Source organism: Anolis sagrei, chromosome 9 (assembly GCF_037176765.1).
Source record: "Anolis sagrei isolate rAnoSag1 chromosome 9, rAnoSag1.mat, whole genome shotgun sequence".
In the NCBI taxonomy this organism is placed as follows: Eukaryota; Metazoa; Chordata; class Lepidosauria; order Squamata; family Dactyloidae; genus Anolis; species Anolis sagrei.
In genome coordinates this window covers 20,952,320-20,971,167 of record NC_090029.1, presented here as the reverse complement: position 1 = coordinate 20,971,167, position 18,848 = coordinate 20,952,320, and the positions used below count along the sequence as shown (strand labels likewise).

The 18,848-nt window shown below is 42.5% G+C and overlaps 1 protein-coding gene across 2 annotated transcripts; it reads left to right on the top strand.

The window, feature by feature from the left end:
- The first annotated feature begins 1,155 nt into the window (after window positions 1-1,155).
- Window positions 1,156-18,396, top strand: SCAMP5 (secretory carrier membrane protein 5). Of its 2 annotated transcripts, none has more exons than XM_060755544.2 (7): window positions 1,156-1,425; window positions 5,940-6,005; window positions 8,562-8,684; window positions 11,989-12,145; window positions 14,540-14,641; window positions 15,732-15,849; window positions 16,151-18,396. In XM_060755544.2, the coding sequence occupies exons 2-7, from the start codon at window positions 5,999-6,001 to the stop codon at window positions 16,343-16,345; spliced, it is 702 nt and encodes a 233-aa protein (XP_060611527.2). In that variant the 5' UTR covers window positions 1,156-1,425; window positions 5,940-5,998; the 3' UTR covers window positions 16,346-18,396. The 2 variants fall into 2 exon arrangements, with proteins under 2 accessions (XP_060611527.2, XP_060611528.2); XM_060755545.2 differs by lacking the exon at window positions 1,156-1,425 and adding an exon at window positions 5,397-5,476.
- Window positions 18,397-18,848: the final 452 nt, after the last annotated feature.

Below are 18,848 nucleotides of genomic sequence, written 5' to 3'. Positions count from 1 at the left end.
CTGCATCGAATCCCTCGGGAGATGCTAGGTAAAGGTAAAGGTAGTCCCCTGACATTAAGTCCAGTCATGTCTGACTCTGGGGTGTGGTGCTCATCTCCATTTCTCAGCTGAAGAGCCAGCGTTGTCCATAGACACCTCCAAGGTCATGTGGCTGGCATGACTGCATGGAGCGCCGTTACCTTCCCGCCGGAGCGGTACCTATTGATCTACTCACATTTGCATGTTTTTGAACTGCTATGTTGGCAGAAGCTAGGGCTGACAGCGGAAGCTCACGCCGCTCCCCGGAATCGAACCTTCGACCTTTCGATCAATAAGCTCAGCAGCTCAGTGCTTTAAGCCACTGCGCCACCGGGGGCTCCCGGGAGATGCTGTTGTTGTTGTTGTTCATTCGTTCAGTCGTTTCCGACTCTTCGTGACTTCATGGACCAGCCCACGCCAGAGCTCCCTGTCGGCCGTCACCACCCCCAGCTCCTTCAAGGTCAGTCCAGTCGCTTCAAGGATGCCATCCATCCATCTTGCCCTTGGTCGGCCCCTCTTCCTTTTGCCTTCCACTTTCCCCAGCATAATAGTCTTCTCTAGGCTTTCCTGTCTCCTCATGATGTGGCCAAAGTACTTCAACTTTGTCTCTAGTATCCTTCCCTCCAGTGAGCAGCCGGGCTCTATTTCCTGGAGGATGGACTGTTTGGATCTTCTCGCAGTCCAAGGCACTCTCAGAACTTTCCTCCAACACCACAGCTCAAAAGCATCGATCTTCCTTCGCTCAGCCTTCCCTAAGGTCCAGCTCTCACATCCGTGGGTTACTACAGGGAATACCATGGCTTTGACTATGCGGATCTTTGTTGCCAGTCTGATGTCTCTACTCTTTACTATTTTGTCGAGACTGGACATTGCCCGGGAGATGCTAGCGGGGTACAAATAAAGTAATAATAATAATAATAATAATAATAATAATAATTATAATATAATATAAGCACCGAGCCATGGCAGTGAAAGTGCACTGCAAGTCTCATGATTGTTTAGCATTTAACCATGGCAGTGACTGCGAGGAGTCGAATTGCATTAATTCTCTAAGCTAAGGACCTTGCCAAACTACAACTCCCATCATTCCACAGCATTGAGTCATGGCAGTGTGAGCGCTGATCCAATTGCCTTCCATCTCCAGTCTGTCAGAGGTCCCCTTCATGCCTTCAGGCCTTCTGCAGAGCCTCCCTGTTGCAAGCAGAGGGTGTTTCAGCACCTTGGAGAGCGAGCAAGGGGCGACTTCAGCACCGCGGGCAGCGCCATAGTTGGGCCTTTCAGGACCTTGGAGAGCTCCCCCTCTCTGCTTCTCTTTCCCGGATCTCTCGCGAGAGCCGCTTGCCGTGGAGGGCGAGAGAGTGGGAGAGCGAGTGGGAGAAGGCGAGGAGGCAGCCGTGGGGCCGAAGGGTGAGTGCCCAGCAAGGCCAGGAGGGCCTCCAAGCCTCCAAGGCTTGCAAGAGATCTGTAGGGTGGACCCCTTTCCTAATCTCCCCCTCCCACGCGTGTCCGTGGGAAGAAGGGATCTTGCGTGGAGGGGGGTTGCCTGTATACTCATCCTTGCAAGGAAAGGCCTAGAGGTCGGTTGGTTTGAAAGGGAGGATGGGCCAATGCTTGCCCTTCTGACATGCTCCCCACCTCCATCCTTGCACAAAGGACAGGCAGGGTGTTGTTGTTGTTGTTGTTGTTGTTGTTGTGTTGACTTTGGGAAATGGAAACTGTCTTCTTTTCTATGATGCCTTCCTCCTTTTCCAAAAGATCCTTGCATATCTGCAGCTATGCATTTCTGGAGTGGAAAAGAATGTTATAATATAATATATCATTATTATATACTTTCTCTGGCTCTCTCATACACACACACACACACACACATCTCTGGGGTGGGAAAATAATATAATATAATATTAATATAATTCTGGGGTGGAAAAGAATATTATATATATATATATATATATATATTCTCTCTGGCTCTCTCATACACACACACACACACACACATACATATCTCTGGGGTGGAAAATAATATAATATAATATAATATTACTATAATATAATTCTGGGGTGGAAAAGAATATTATAATATATATAATGATTATATATTCTCTCTGGCTCTCTCCCCCCCCTCTCTCTCACACACACACATACATACATATACATATCTGGGGGGGGGGGGGAGAATATAATATAATATATATTTATATAATAATAATAATAATAATAATAATAATAATATATAATATTATAGATAATATATAGAATTATATTCTCTTCTACTCCAGAAATGCATATACTTTCTCTGGCTCTCTCATACACACACACACACACACACATCTCTGGGATGGGAAATAATAATAATAATATATGTGTGTGTGTGTGTGTGTGTGTATATATATATATATATATATATATATATATATATATAATATTAATATAATATAATATAATTCTGGGGTGGAAAAGAATATTACAATACATAGAATTATTATATATTTTCTCTGGCTCTCTTTCTCACACACACACACAGATACATATACATATCTCGGGTGGGAAAGTATATAATATAATATATATATTATATTTATATAATAATTATATATAATATTATATATAATATATATAATTATACTCTCTTCTACCCCAGAAATGCATATACTTTCTCTGGCTCTCTCATACACACGCACGCACACACACACACACACACATCCATCTTTGGGATGGGAAATAATATAATATAAATATAATATTAATATTAATATAATACAATATAATTCTGGGGTGGAAAAGAATATTACAATACATATAATTATTATATATTCTCTCTGGCTCTTTCTCTCTCTCACACACAGATACATATACATATCTCTGGGGTGGGAAAGAATATAATATATGTATTATATTTATATAATAATAATAATAATATATAATATTATATATAATATATATAATTATACTCTCCTCTACCCCAGAAATGCATATACTCTCTCTAGCTCTCTCATACACACACACACACACACACACATATACGTATCTCTGGGGTGGGAAATAATATAATATAATATATATCATATAATAATATATATAATATATTATTATATTCTCTTCTACCGCAGAAATGCATATACTCTCTCTGGCTCTCTCATACTCACACACATACATACATACATATACATATTTCTGGGTTGGAAAAGAATATTATAATGTATAATATATTATATAATAAAGCTCAGCACCAGAGAGTCAGACTCTTTGCAGGCCTCCAAATGCAGCCAGACCTCTTTTAGGGCCCTTCAACACAGCCATATAACTCAGAATATCAAGGCAGATAATCCACAATATCTGCTTTCAACTGGATTATCTGAATCTACTCTGTCATAAAATTCAGTTCAAGGTGAATTTTTATACAGCTGTGTGGAAGGGGCTCTCTCTCTATATATATGTGTGTGTGTGTGTGTGTTTCTGGGGTGAAAATTATATATATAATGGGGTCTTTAGGGCAGGGTTTATATCGTGGGATCATTGGATTTATGTGATGGGATCACTGTTTTATACCATGGGATCACAGTGTTTATATCATGGGATCACCGTGTTCATATCATGGGATCACTGTTTTTATACCATGGGACCATGATGTTTATATTATGTCTATTCCATAGGATTACTGTGCTTATATCACATGATCACTGTGTTAATACCATGGAGTCTTTAGAGCAGGATCTGTACCATAACACCACTGGATTTATGCCATGGGATCACTGTGTTTATATCATGGGATCACCATGTTTATATTATGGGATCACTGTTTTTATACCATGGGACCATGATGGGATGACAGTGTTTATATCATGAGATCACTGTGTTTATATCATAGGATCAATGTGTTTTACCCATGGGATCACTGTGTTTATATCATGGGTTTACTGTGTTTATTCCATAGGATTACTGTGCTTATATCACATGATCACTGTGTAATATCATGGGGTCTTTAGAGCAGGATCTGTACCATAAGACCACTGGATTTATGCCATGGGATCACTGTGTTTATGCCATGGGATCATTGTGTCTATATCATAGGATCACTTGTGTTTATACCATAGGTTTTTTAGGGTTTGTAGCATGAGATCACTGTGTGCAGTACTGTGTTTATCCCATGTGATTACTCTCCTCTCTATGAGAATTTGGAAAAATACTCCAGGCTGACCTCCACTGATTATGAAGCTGTGTGTTTGTAGGGCTCTTGGGACATTGGTGAACTACTTCTCCCATCAGGCTTACTGTGTGCCTGGTCAGCAAAAGCTGATGGGCACTGAATTTCCGTCACCTTTGGAGAGCTGTTGGATTCCCCAGCTTCCTCTTCCAAGATTTCTTTTAGAAATGGATAGTGATAGGAAGCCCTCGGGAGGAAGGAGCAAGCTTGTTTTCTGCTGCCCTGGAGCCTAGGACGCAATGGAGCAATGGCTTCAAACTACAAGAAAGGAGATTCCACCTGAACATTAAGAAGAACTTCCTGACTGTGAGAGCTGTTCAGCAGTGGAACTTTCTGCCCAGGAGTGTGGTGGAGGCACCTTCTTTGAAGGCTTCTAAACAGAGGCTGGATGGCCATCTGTTTGGGGTGCTTTGAATGCGATTTTCCTGCTTCTTGGCAGAATGGGGTTGGACTGGGTGGCCCATGAGGTCTCTCCCAACTCTATGATTCTATGATTTTAAGAACTTCCTGACTGTGAGAGCTGTTCAGCAGTGGAACTCTCTGCCCAGGAGTGTGGTGGAAGCTCCTTATTTGGAGGCTTCTAAACAGAGGCTGGATGGCTATCTGTTGGGGTGCTTTCAATGTAATATTCCTGCTTCTTGGCAGAATTGGGTTGGACTGGTTGACCCACCATGTCTCTTCCAGCTCTAGGATTTTATGATTCTATGATATTTTTAATTGTAGAATTAATGCAGCTTGACATCACTTTAACTGCAGTGACTCAGTGCTATGGAATCGTGGAAGGTTTAGTTCCACAAGGTCTGAAGCCTTCTCTGCAAAAGAAGAACGATGCCTCAACCAACTACAACTGCAATGACTCCACAGCCTTGAGCCATGGCAGTTCAAGCAGTGTCAAACTGGATTAATTCTACAGTGCAGATGCACTCAATGTCCTTTGAAAACTGGATTTCTTCTTGGATGTTTGCTTGGATGTTTGTAGGAAAACAAAACCGGACCCCCAGGGCCTGTAGAAGTCTCTTCCCATTGGAAACCGATCAGATCTTTGGCCCAGTTCTTTCAGCAGATTTCCTCCTGTGGATTAAAGAGGGTCACTATCGGTCAAATGTAGGTGATCCAGTAAGAGCCAGTGGCTAAGTATATCTGTCCTACATTAGACAACCTCCTTTTACTTCTCAGGCTGAAGCTGGTTTGTTTATTAGCTGACGCCGGAGGACCTTACAAGCCAGCTAAATCTGCCTCTAAAAGCTTTGCCTACGGGTTAGTACATAGTAAGGTATTGTTATGTTTGCATTCACTTCCGTTGCAATTATTCAACTTTCTCCTGTTTCTGCGGGGGGGCATCTACACTGTGGAATTAATTGCAGTTTGACACCACTTGAACTGCTATGGCTCAGTGCTATGGAATCCTGCGAGCTGTAATTTTACAAAGTCTTCTTTGCCAAAGAGTGCTGATTTTTGGCCAAACTATACCTTTGAGAGACATATTCCTGATATGACCCAGGCTGGATTTACACTGCCATATAATGCCATTCAGTTATAATGCAGTTCAGTGCAGTTTGAACTGCATTATATGGGTTTACACTGACCATATAACGCAGTTCGAAGTGCATTATATGACAGTGTAGATACAACCTGAAATAGGAGGCACTGCAGTGACCTCTAGTGCCCGAACTGTATAATGACATTATCCACTTAATGCATTTTCTGATTTTTTTTCCAGCTCTTACGGTGGTGTGACGAGTTATTCTCCAAAGTTGTGAAGCAGGGCCAAAAGACACCATGGGAGGTAAGATAGTAACATTAATTATTATTGATTTACTAGCCACCCCCTGCCATGCGTTGCTGTGGCCCACTCTGGTGGTCATGGGGGCTGTGTGTGGGAGGTTTGGCCCAATTCCATGTTGGTGGTGTTCAGAATGCTCTGTGATTGTAGGTGAACTACAAATCCCAGCAACTACAACTCCCAAATGTCAATATTCTATTTCCCCCAATCTCTACCAGTGTTCACATTTGAGTATATTGAGTATCCGTGCCAGGTTTGGTCCAGATCCATCCTTGTTTGAATCCACATGATCTCTGGATGTAGGTGAACTACAACTCCAAAACCAAAGGACACTGCCCACCAAACCCTTCCAGTATTTTCTATTGGTCAGGGGAGAACTGTGTGCCAAGTTTGGTTCAATTCCATTGTTGGTGGGGTTCAGAATGCTCTTTGATTGTAGGTGAACTATAAATCCCAGCAACTACAACTCCCAAATGACAAAATCAATTTTTTGAGTGAAGGACATACATTGGGTTGGTAGGTGTGTTGTGTCCAAATTTGGTGTCAATTCGTCCAGTAGTTTTTGAGTTCTGTTAATCGCACAAACGAACATTACATTTTTATTTATATAGATTTACGACATTTATATGCCGCCCTTCTCACCCCGAAGGGGACTCAGAGCAGCTTATAAGATATATATATATATATATATATATATATATATATATATTAGCATAGTACAATATCAGTATTATATATTACTATATTGTACTATACCATTTTGTAATATTATTAGTAATATGTAATATTACATCTATATAAATAAAAATGTAATGTTCGTTTTTGGGATTAACAGAACTCAAAAACTACTGGACAAATTGACACCAAATTTGGACACAAGACACCTAACAACCCACTGTATGTCCTTCACTCAAAAAAATGATTTTGTCATTTGAGAGTTGTAGTTGCTGGGATTTAGAGTTCACCTACAATCAAAGAGCATTCTGAACCCCACCAATGATGGAATTGAACCAAACTTGGCACACAGTTCTCCCATGACCAACAGAAAATACTGGAAGGGTTTGGTGGACAGTGTCCTTTGGTTTTGGAGTTGTAGTTCACCTACATCCAGAGATCACTGTGGATTTAAACAATGATGGATCTGGACCAAACTCTACATGAAGACTCAATTTGCCCAAATGTGAACACTGGTGGAGTTTGGGGGAAATAGAATCTTGACATTTGGGAGTTGTAGTTGCTGGGATTTGTAGTTCACCTACCATCACAAAGCATTCTGAACCCCACCAACTATATAATTGGGTCAACCCTCCCACACAGAACCCCCATGTGGGCCACAGCAACGCGTGGCAGGGGACGGCTAGTGTAATACAAAATATATAATTATAATAGTGCATTATTATTATATTATATTATAATATTATAAATATTATATGTATATGCAATATATTACATTATATTATATATACATCGTTAATTTGGACTCTATACATATACATAGTTAAATTAAACATTGTTGTGTTGTTGTGTCTTGCAAAGCTTGGTCAGTTCATTCTTTGTCTACTATGGGTTTTGCAGCCTCATAATTGGATGGGCTCTGCAGTCTCAGAAACTGCAGACTAATAGACATTGTAGTGGCTCTACCGAGGACTCATAGGCTTTATAGTCTCTCGCCTGTAGACTAATGGACTTTAATGAGCCAAATGAGAGGAAGCATGTTATTATTCTTAACAGAAGCTTTCCTTGTTTGGATGGAAATACTTTGGCCAAGCCATTGTGATATTATCAATCCTTTACAAGGGAGGTTTAGTGGAACTGATGTCGGTGGTGGTGCATTTACCCTGGGTTTTAATGCCAAGCCTATTCTGAGGGGAGCATTCAGAACTTTAGATAGTTCGTATACATTTCAGATGGGAGCCTTCCAGCAGAAGTTACTCATAGTATTGCACCGGAAGACTTAGAGCAGTGGTTCTCAGATGTTTTGGCCTTTAACTCACAGAAATCCAAACAGCTGGTAATCTCTCTGGGATTTCTGGGAGTTTTAGGCCAAAACACCTGGGGACCCACAGGTTGAGAACCACTGACTTAGAGATTACTAGCTCTCTGGACTTAGGTGAACTACAACTCTCCCACATCAAGGTGAATTTTCCCCAAAGACCTTCAGTATTTTTTACTGGTCACGGGGGCTCTGTGTACCAAGTTTGGTCCAATTCCATCTTAGATTGCAGGTGAACTATAAATCCCAGTACCTACAACTCCAAAATATCTAGGCCAATTCCCCTCAAAACCCAGCAGTATTCAAATTTGGGCATATTGGGCATGCATGCCAAGTTTGGTCCAGAACCATCATTTAAAAAATGGTTACTGCCTCAGAGGATGCTTGCCATAGATGCAGGCGAAACGTCAGGAGAGAATGCCTCTAGAACATGGCCGTATAGCTTGAAAAAACCTACAACAACCCAGTGATTCTGGCCATGAAAGCCTTTGACAATACATGAAACAAGTTCTGTTTGTGAGTGGGGAAATCAATAATAATACAACCCTCTGCTTGTGTCCAAACAGAGAACAACTTCCCCCCTCTCCCTCGATTCATCCCCCTGAAGCCTTGTTTCTACCAAGATTTCGATGAAGAGATCCCACCGCTCCACCGAACCACCGTCAAACGCCTTTACTACCTCTGGATGTGTGAGTTGCACGTGTGGTTAATGCATGGAAAGGGCATCGAGGGGAAAGCGAAGCATGTGCTGGAAAAAAAGCAAGGGATCCGCCTGGGCTTTGTTTCCATTTGCTATTGATTGAAAGGGCCGGGCTAGTGGAAAAAGTAAAGCATCCTATTCGGTCTGCTACATTGAACAAGGACCCCGGTGGCGCAGTGGGTTAAAGCGCTGAGCTGCTGAACTTGCTGACTGAAAGGTCGGCGGTTCGAATCCGGAAAACTGCATGAGCTCCTGCTGTTAACCCCAGCTTGTGCCAAGCTAGCAGTTCAAAAACATGCAAATGTGAGTAGATCAATAGGTACTGCTCTGGTGGGAAGGTAACAGCACTCCATGTAGTCATGCCGGCCACATGACCTTGGAGGTGTCTACGGACAACGCCGGCTCTTTGGCTTAGAAATGGGGATGAGCACCAGAGTCCCAGATTCGGATACGACTAGACTTAATGTCAAGGGAAAACCTTTACCTTTTTTACACCGAGCAAAAAGTTGTAGTGGAAAATCCTTAGTTTCTAAAAGAGAGAAGAAATAATGATAGCAACAAGAAAATTATGTACACATTGAGGATACCGTCAAGCTCCTGACCATTAATAGTCTAGCTTGCTGTTGACCTATAATAAACTTTATTTATTTATTTATTTATACCCTGCCGCCACAATAATAATAATAATAATAATAATAATAATAATAATAATAATCTTTATTTATACCCCGCTACCATCTCCCCAAAGGACTCAGTGCAGCTTACATGAGGCCAAAGTACATCAAACTAAACATCAATAACACAACATTAATAAAACAATCAATAAAATATGAATAATATAAACGGGGACTCGGGGTGGCTCACATGAGGCCAAGCCCAAACAACAAATTGCAATCACATAAACAAAAAACAACAATCATCTTCCTGACTGTGAGAGCCATTCAGCAGTGGAACTCTCTGCCTTGGAGTGTGGTGGAGGCTCCTTCTTTGGAAGCTTTTAAACAGAGGCTGGATGGCCATCTGTCAGGGGTGATTTGAATGCAATATTCCTGCTTCTTGGCAGGGGGTTGGACTGGATGGCCCATGAGGTCTCTTCCAATTCTTTGATTCTATGATTCTATGACATATAAACAGTTTTAAAAATGGCCGGGCCAAGTGTAATAGATTAAAATTGAAAATATGCTGACATGAACAAGGTAAGATATGACTGGGATAGGATTTTTCAGAGAGAAACGAGGGGACGCAGTCCATCCTAAGTCAGTATTAAAGTGCATTATGAGGGCATATTGCTGAGAGATTCTCCTTATTCTGAGAAGGCAAACTGGAACAACCACGTTTTCAGGCTCCTCCTAAAGACTGCCAACGTTGGGGCATGTCTAATGTCCCTAGGAAGTGAGTTCCAGAGTCGAGGGGCCACCACTGAGAAGGCCCTCTCCCTCGTCCACCATCTCCCCCAACGGGGACTCGGGGCGGCTCACATGAGGCCGAGCCCAAACAACAAATTGCAATAAAATAAACAACATAGCATTAAAGTATAAGACAAATAAGCATATAAACAATATACACAGAACATGAAAAAAAACAGTAAACCAACATAATGACAATGAACGGGCTGCATGTACATAAAATGATTTAAAAACTCAGGGTGAGATAAAGGAGCAGAATTATTTGTAAAGGAGAACTCGTAGAGAGGCAGGAAAACAAACAGACCTTCGTACAAGGGGGTTGTACTCCTAGGACAAGAGCCTTGAGGGAGCCATAGCATAAGATTATGTGACTATTCTCCGAAAGTGCAATGGCAGAACCAGGTGTTCAGATGCTTTTTAAAGGTTTCTAAAGTAGGGGCTTTCCTAATTTCTCCGGGCAATGAGTTCTAGAGTCAGGGGGCCAGAGAGGAGAAGGCTCTCTCCCTTGTACCCACAAGGCGAGCTTGACAAACTGGCAAGGGTGAGAGGAGGGCCTCCTATGCAGCCCGAAAGACAGTTGCATCTGTCAAGTAGGAAATTTAGATACTGCTTTATGTGGGGAGGCTAATTTAATTAATTTACAACACCATAAAACCTTCCAGCAGCATGTAGAAGAATGAGGAAGTACTTCATCAAAGGGCTCGGTGTCACAAGTGGACGGTGAAATAGCAGCTCCCTCTGTGGCCAGAATTGAGCATACCCTCATGAAGCCGGAAAGCTGGAGCATAGTGTCTAGATCTAGGGAAGTCATGCTCCCCATGCTCTATTCTGTCTTGGAATATTGTGTCCAATTCTGGGCACCACAATTGAAGAGCGATATTGACAAACTGGAATACGTCCAGTGGTGGGCAACTAAAATGATCAAGGGTCTGGAGAACAAGCCCTATGAGGAGCGGCTTAAGGAGCTGGGCATGTTTAGCCTGAAGAAAAGAAGGCTGAGAGGAGATATGATAGCCATGTATAAATATGTGAGAGGAAGCCACAGGGAGGAGGGAGCAAGCTTGTTTTCTGCTGCCCTGGAGACTAGGATGCAGAACAATGGCTTCAAACTACAAGAAAGGAGATTCCATCTGAACATGAGGAAGAAGTTCCTGACTGTGAGAGCCGTTCAGCAGTGGAACTCTCTGCACCAGAGTGTGGTGGAGGCTCCTTCTTTGGAAGCTTTTAAGCAGAGGCTGGATGGCCATCTGTCGGAGGTGCTTTGAATGCAATATTCCTACTTCTTGGCAGAATGGGGTTGGACTGGATGGCCCTTGAGGTCTCTTCCTACTCTAGGATTCTATGATTCTATGAATGTTAAATGGCCTCTGTGTCTGTCTATATATGTCTAACGGTATTGAATGTTTGCCATGTATATGTGCATTTTGATCCGCCATGAGTCCCTTGGGGGGTGGGAAGGGCGGAATATAAATACTGTCAATAAATAAATAAAAGCTGGTCTAAAGGCCAGGAGCTCACCCCGACCCGGGCTTTGAACTGTCAACCTTTCGATTGGCAAGATGTTCTGCAGCTTGCTGTTAACATGCTGTGCTAAAGCCCGACCCAGTGATTCATACAATTACATAACAACAACAATAATAGTAATAGTAATAGTAATAATAATAATAATAATAATAATAATAATAATAATAATAATTTATATCCTGCATCCCTCTCTTTAAAAATGCTTAAAGCACTGCACTGAAATCCTTTTGCTGCCACCTTCGCATGTCTCTCTCTGACTGAGTGATCAGCAACCTTTCTTCTTCTCCTTCCCTCCTTCCTCTCTTTCCATTCTCTCTTTCTCTTCTTCTCCTTCTTTGTCTCTTTCTATCAATGTGTTTGCAGTGAATAGCATCACTTTGGCCGTGAACCTGATCGGCTGCCTCGCCTGGATGATCGGAGGCGGCGGAGCGGTTAACTTTGGGCTGGCCATTCTCTGGCTTATTCTCTTTACTCCCTGCTCCTATGTCTGCTGGTTTAGACCCATTTACAAAGCCTTCAAGTAAGTGGCAAAGTGTAGGTCTATTACGAGGCTCCAATTTCCATGGGGGAGACAAGGGAGCACATCCTCCATTTCCCAAGGACTCAGATCCTCATAAAAGAGGAGCGTCTCCTGTACTTAAGTTCGTAACTTCCAGCTCTTGTGGTTCCAGGAATGATGCTCTTCTCTATTCATTGGCTGAGTAGGGGTTAAAAAGCCATTCCGGAAAGCATACACGAATGCAAAGTCTAACACAAAATGTATTCATTCATACATATTTTTTCAAGAAAATGTGTTTTAAAATATCAACAAATCTTAGTACGAGGGTTGAATGAAAAATAATGCTTCCACCTTCGTAACTCCACAACCGATGGCAGTACTGGTATGCGGCAGGTACTGGCATGTTCAGAAGACTCTCCTCTACAGTTCCATTTTGGCAGGAAGCCTTAGCAGAAAAAGTAATGCCTCTACTTTCATAACTCCTCAACCGATGGCAGTACTGGTATGTGGAAGGTACTGGCTTGTTCAGAAAACTCTCCTCTACAGTTCCATTTTGGCCGGAAGCCTTAGCATTGGACGGTTGTGTTGTTAAAGTGCAAAGTATGGAACCCTGTGCAGGCGGTCGGTCAATGCAACTTAAGCAATGTGCAGTCATTGAATTCTGGACAGCAGAAGATGTCACCCCAAAGGAGATTCATCAGAGAACGCAAGCTGTTTAAGGGGACTGTGTTGATGTGAGGACTGTGCGTCATTGGGTGAGGAAGTTTAAAGATGTTGAGGTGGGAACACCTGACTTGTGTAACAAACAAAGAGTTGGACTTCCTGTGACAGCAACCACCGAGTTTCACAAGCAAAAGGTTGACAGATTGATTCAGGACGATCGTCGTATCGCTCAGCGAGTAATGTCAAGCATAATCGGCATTTCACAAGAACGTGTGGGTCACATTATTGCTTTACTTGGCTATCAGAAGATCTGTGCACGATAGGTACCCAGGATCCTGACGCCTGAAATGAAAGTGCACAGACTTGAAACTTCAGAGACTGGATCTCACCACCGTACGGCATCCTCCATACAGTCCAGATTTAGCACCATCTGACTTCCATCTGTTCCCAATAATGAAAGAAGATCTGCAGGGACATCATGATGCTTCTGATGAAGACGTTGAGAGAACCGGGAGATGCTGGTTGCGGAAACAGAGTGTCGACTTCTTCCGTGACGGCTTCAGAAAACTTGTTCATCTTTGGCGGAAATGTATCTAATTGTCTGGTGATTATGTGGAAAAGTGAATAGTGAATAGTGGTTGTTCATCATTGACAGAAATGTATCCAATTGTCTGTTGGTTATGTGGAAAAGTGAATAGTGGTTGTTCATTGTTGGCAGAAATGTATCCAATTGTCTGGTGATTATGTGGAAAAGTGAATAGTGGTTGAGAGAACCGTGAGACGCTGGTTGCGAAAACAGATGATCAACTTCTTCCATGACGGCTTCAGAAATCTTGTTCATCATTGACAGAAATGTATCCGATTGTCTGGTGATTATGTGGAAAAGTGAATAGTGGTTGTTCATCGTTGGTAGAAACGTATCCAATTGTCTGGTGATTATGTGGAAAAGTGAATAGTGGTTGAGAGAACCGTGAAACGCTGGTTGCGGAAACAGAGTGTCGACTTCTTCCGTGATGGCTTCAAAAAACTTGTTCATCGTTGGCAGAAATGTATCCAGTTGTCTGGTGATTATGTGGAAAAGTGAATAGTGGTTGTTCATTGTTGGCAGAAATGTATCCAATTGTCTGGTGATTATGTGGAAAAGTGAATAGTGGTTGAGAGAACCGTGAAACGCTGGTTGCGGAAACAGAGTGTCAACTTCTTCCGTGACGGCTTCAGAAAACTTGTTCATCGCTGGCAGAAATGTATCCAATTGTCTGGTGATAATGTGGAACAGTTAATAGTGGAAGTTAAAGAGCACATTCTCAGGATTATTTCTGCATTTGAATTATTAAAATATTCCCATCCAAACCCAAGTAACGAAGGTGGAAGCATTACTTTTCATTCAACCCTCATATAATTGTTTGTTAATGATAAAAGGTGACAGTTTCCTTGTAATAATTAGAAAGAAAGAAAGAAAAATAGCTAATAATTAGAAAGAAAGAAAAATAACTATTGGTCCCTGTAAAAACTCCATTGTAATTCATACAATAACTTCACAGTGGTCTTTCAATTAGTGAATTCTTCAGCCTTAGTGGAGTCGTTGTATATGCATTTGTTATACCTTTCCTGACACCTTGTGTCCAGAATGGTGAATTGTATGATTTGATTTATCAATTTATCAATTAAAAATCTATAATTAAGCTGTGGACAGCCATAGTTTGTTGTTTGGATTCGGTTGTTATTAATATTAATTTTATTTTTCCTTTAAAGGACAGACAGTTCCTTCAGTTTCATGGCGTTTTTCTTCACTTTCATGGCCCAGCTCGTGATCAGCATCATCCAGGCCGTCGGCATCCCTGGCTGGGGAGTCTGGTAAGAATCCATAGGGCTAGTTGATTTTCAGTCATTTTTAGTCGAGAAGAAAAGAAACAAAACACACAAGCACTTATTTAGATATATACAACTAAAAACTACACAACTAGGTAGCATCTACTCTTACAGGTATTAAAAAAATAACATAATAGGGAGAAAAATGAAACAGAGAAACAAACAAACAAACAATAAGCAAATTGACAGACTTCCTCCCCCTATCTGATTTTTTTTTAAATCCCTTACTTGTTTACTCCATTTAAATGATGTTATATAATCACACTTTTGGTGAGTAATGAATTCTGCTGTTGACAAATGCTTTGCTGTGAAAAGTTAATGAACAAGTCCCAAACTTTCTTAAAGTTGGATAGAGTTTGGAACTGTATTCTAATAATAATAATAATAATAATAATACAACCACAACAACAACACTTTATTTATATTGTACTCTGTCTCCCCGAGGGGACTCAAAGCGGATTACAACACAGGCAGGCAAACATTCAATGCCTTTAATACAACAATGACACACAAATACACAGAAGAAAGGTAAAGGCTTCCCCTTTCATGTCCAGCTTCTGGAGTCAGTGCTCAACTCCGGCCATGGGGAGGTGTTCTTGTTCCATTTCCAAGCCTGTTGTTCATAGACACCTCCTGATTATGTTTGCCGGCATGGCTGCATGGGTACCTACACCTATTGATCTACTCACATTTGCAAGTTTTTGAACTGCTAGGTTGGCAGGAGCTAGAGCTAACAGCAGGAGCTCATCCTGACCCGTGGCTTTGAACTGCCAACCTTCCAGTCAGCAGTTCAGCAGCACAAGGTTTTGACCCATTTCACCAATCGCGGCCCCCAATGGTCAATGTAGACCCATATAATACAGTTTGATCTGCATTATATGGGTCTACTCTGCATTATAAAGCAGTGTAGATCCAGCCATGGCCGGTATGTCCATCTGAGCTCATTTTCGATGAGGCGTCATACCCAGCCAACCTGACAACTTACCTGGACTGCAAATTCTGGTACAATGAATGTTTCTGAGAGATCTGACATGCCTCAAAGTCCCTCTTGTCCCTCCTTCTGGTTCCTCTTCAGTGGCTGGATCGCGGCCATATCCTTCCTTGGCACCAACGTGGGCTCGGCCATTGTGATGCTCATCCCCACCGTCCTCTTCACGGCGATGTCCGTCTTCTCCTTCATTGCTCTCAGTATGGTAAGTGCATGAGAAAGGTTTTCAGGGGAAGTTGAGGCCACATCCTTAATTTGAAATACCTGGAACCCTATTTCAGATTCTACTGGATTTCCTAATATTTGTATATACCTAATGGGATCATGCGGAGAGGGGGTCCCTGAGTCTAAAACACAAAATGCATTGATATAAGTACAGTTTTATACACTATATATTTAATAACATGCATGAATAGTTTCTTTTCTGGCTCATCCAAAGCCATCCTGGATTGCAATGTGAATGTAGGCATCCTGCATGTCTATCCTTCTGCTTCCTCTCAACACAGGTGCATAAGTTTTACCGGGGAAGCGGTGGGAGTTTCAGCAAAGCGCAAGAGGAGTGGACAACGGGTGCCTGGAAGAATCCGCACGTCCAGCAAGCGGCCCAAAACGCGGCCGTGGGGGCCGTCCAGGGTGGCATGATGCAGCACGAAACGCAGTACTCGGCCACTCCTAACTATAACTACCCCAACGACATGTGAGAGGCGATCCTGACGAGAAAGATCCCGGGGAGATGGGGAGCCCAATGGGTTTGTGGCCGGAGGTGGGCAGGAAGAGCTGGGACGGGAGTGTGCGTGTGTATGTGTGTTTGTGCGTATGTCCGGACGTATGTTTCCGTGAACGTGGGATACGGGGTGGGGGGATGTTCCACTGTACAGGAGGGATGGGTCTGTATCATAACTCTCTCGATAGCCAGGAGGTGCGTCAGAGTCTCCTCTTGATTCCCTTTGCCCTCGACTTTCCCCCTCAATAATATCGTCCACGGAGATAATCTCTTTGAAGAAGTCGCGAGACAGTTGTGTTGTGCCGTGGTGACTGTCTGTGTGTGCTACATTTTCTCTTTTGTGAAATAGTGTACAGTGGTGGGGTTTCTTTTTCCTCTTAAATTTACTGTGGTGATAGCTGGTGTTTATAGTACTCTCGGGTGGTGCAGGCGGGCACCAATGTTGACACTCTCAGAGTGGCCCAAAGGTCTGGGTAGTCAATGGATTTCGTGGCAAATGGTCGTTCGTGGTAGCGACTGTTTGCAAAGACATCAGCTGGCTCATTCTGTCCTTATTATTTCCACTGATTCTATTACTCTATGACTGTACACGGTATTGCCAACATTCGAGCACTTTGGCTCTCTCCTTCCATGCCAATGGGCTCTGCTTCCCATTTTTCTCATTTTTAGTGTGATAAATTATAATCCATTTCAGAAAGCAACATTTAGGAGCTTAGAACACGGCAATGCCCGAGCAATGCCCAAAAAGTGGCTTCGAATAGCTCTCCATCCCTAAAGAGAATTTCATCCCATTCCAAAGCATTTCTCTCCTCTGAAACATATAGATTGTGCCTACACTGTAGACTCCATGCAGTTTGATTCCACTTCAATGACCCAGAATTCATCCTGTGGAATTGTGGGACCTGTTGTGTGATGAGGCACCAGCACTCTTTGATCTTACTAGGGTAGAATGAAAAGTAATGCCTCCACCTTCATAACTTCTCGACAAGATGGCAGTACTGATATGCAGCAGGTACTGGCTTGTTCAGTAGACTCTCCTCTACAGTTCCATTTTGGCGGGAAGCCTTAGCAGAAAAAGTAATGCCTCCACCTTCGTAACTCCTCAACAGATGGCAGTACTGGTATGTGGCAGGTACTGGCTTGTTCAGTAGACTCTCAGCTACGGTTCCATTTTGGTGGGAAGCTTTAGCAGAAAAGTAATGCCTCCACCTTCGCAACTCCTCAACAGATGGCAGTACTGGTATGTGGCAAGTACTGGCTTGTTCAGTAGACTCTCCTCTACAGTTCCATTTTGGCGGGAAGCCTTAGCAGAAAAAGTAATGCCTCCACCTTCGCAACTCCTCAACAGATGGCAGTACTGGTATGTGGCAGGTACTGGCTTGTTCAGTAGACTCTCCTCTACAGTTCCATTTTGGTGGGAAGCCTTAGCAGAAAAAGTAATGCCTCCACCTTCGTAACTCCTCAACAGATGGCAGTACTGGTATGCGGCAGGTACTGGCTAGTTCAGTAGACTCCTCTACAGTTCCATTTTGGCCAGAAGCCTTAGCATTGAACGGTTGTGTTGTTAAAGTGCAAAGTATGGAACCCTGCGCAGACAGTTGGTCAATGCGACTTAAGCAACATGCAGTCATTGAATTCTTGACAGGAGAAGGTGTGACCCCAAAGGAGATTCATCAGAGAATGCAAGCTGTTTATGGTGATTGTTTTGATGTGAGTACTGTGCGTCATTGGGTGAGTCAGTTTAAAGATGTTGAGGTGGGAACATCTGACTTGTATGACAAACAAAGTGTTGGACATCCTGTGACAACCACCGAGTTTCACAAGCAAAAGCTTGACAGATTGATTCAGAATGATTGTCATATCACTCAGAGAGAAATTTCAAGCATAATTGGCATTTCACAAGGACGTTTGGGTCGCATTATTGCTTTGCTTGGCTATCAGAAGATCTGTGCACGATGGGGACCCAGGATGAAAGAGCTGTGAGATGCTGGTTGCGGAAACAGAGTGTTGACTTCTTCTGTGACAGCTCCAAAATAATGATAGTTAAAGAGCACATTCTCAGGATTATTTCTGAGTTTGATTTATTTAAATATTCCCGTCCAAACCCAAGTAATAAAGGTGGAGGCATTACTTTTCATTCAACCCTCGTATAAGCCTACACCTCCCAGGATTCCATAGCATTGAGCCGTGGCTGCTAAAATGATATCAAACTGCATTGATGTACAACAGGCATGGACACACTTCAGCCTTCCAGGTGCGTTGGACTCCAACTCCCACAATTCCTAGCAGCCTCAGGACCCTTCCTTTCCCCCCTCAGCTGTTTAAGCTTTCATCTTTCATGGCTTTCTCCAAAGCTATATCACTGTTTTTGTCTCCTGAAGAATAATTGTGTGAATGTGTATATCCTCCATTTATTGACATATAGGTATCTCTGTAATGAAATTCATTTTATTACAGTGTAGATGCGGCCACAGTTGGCC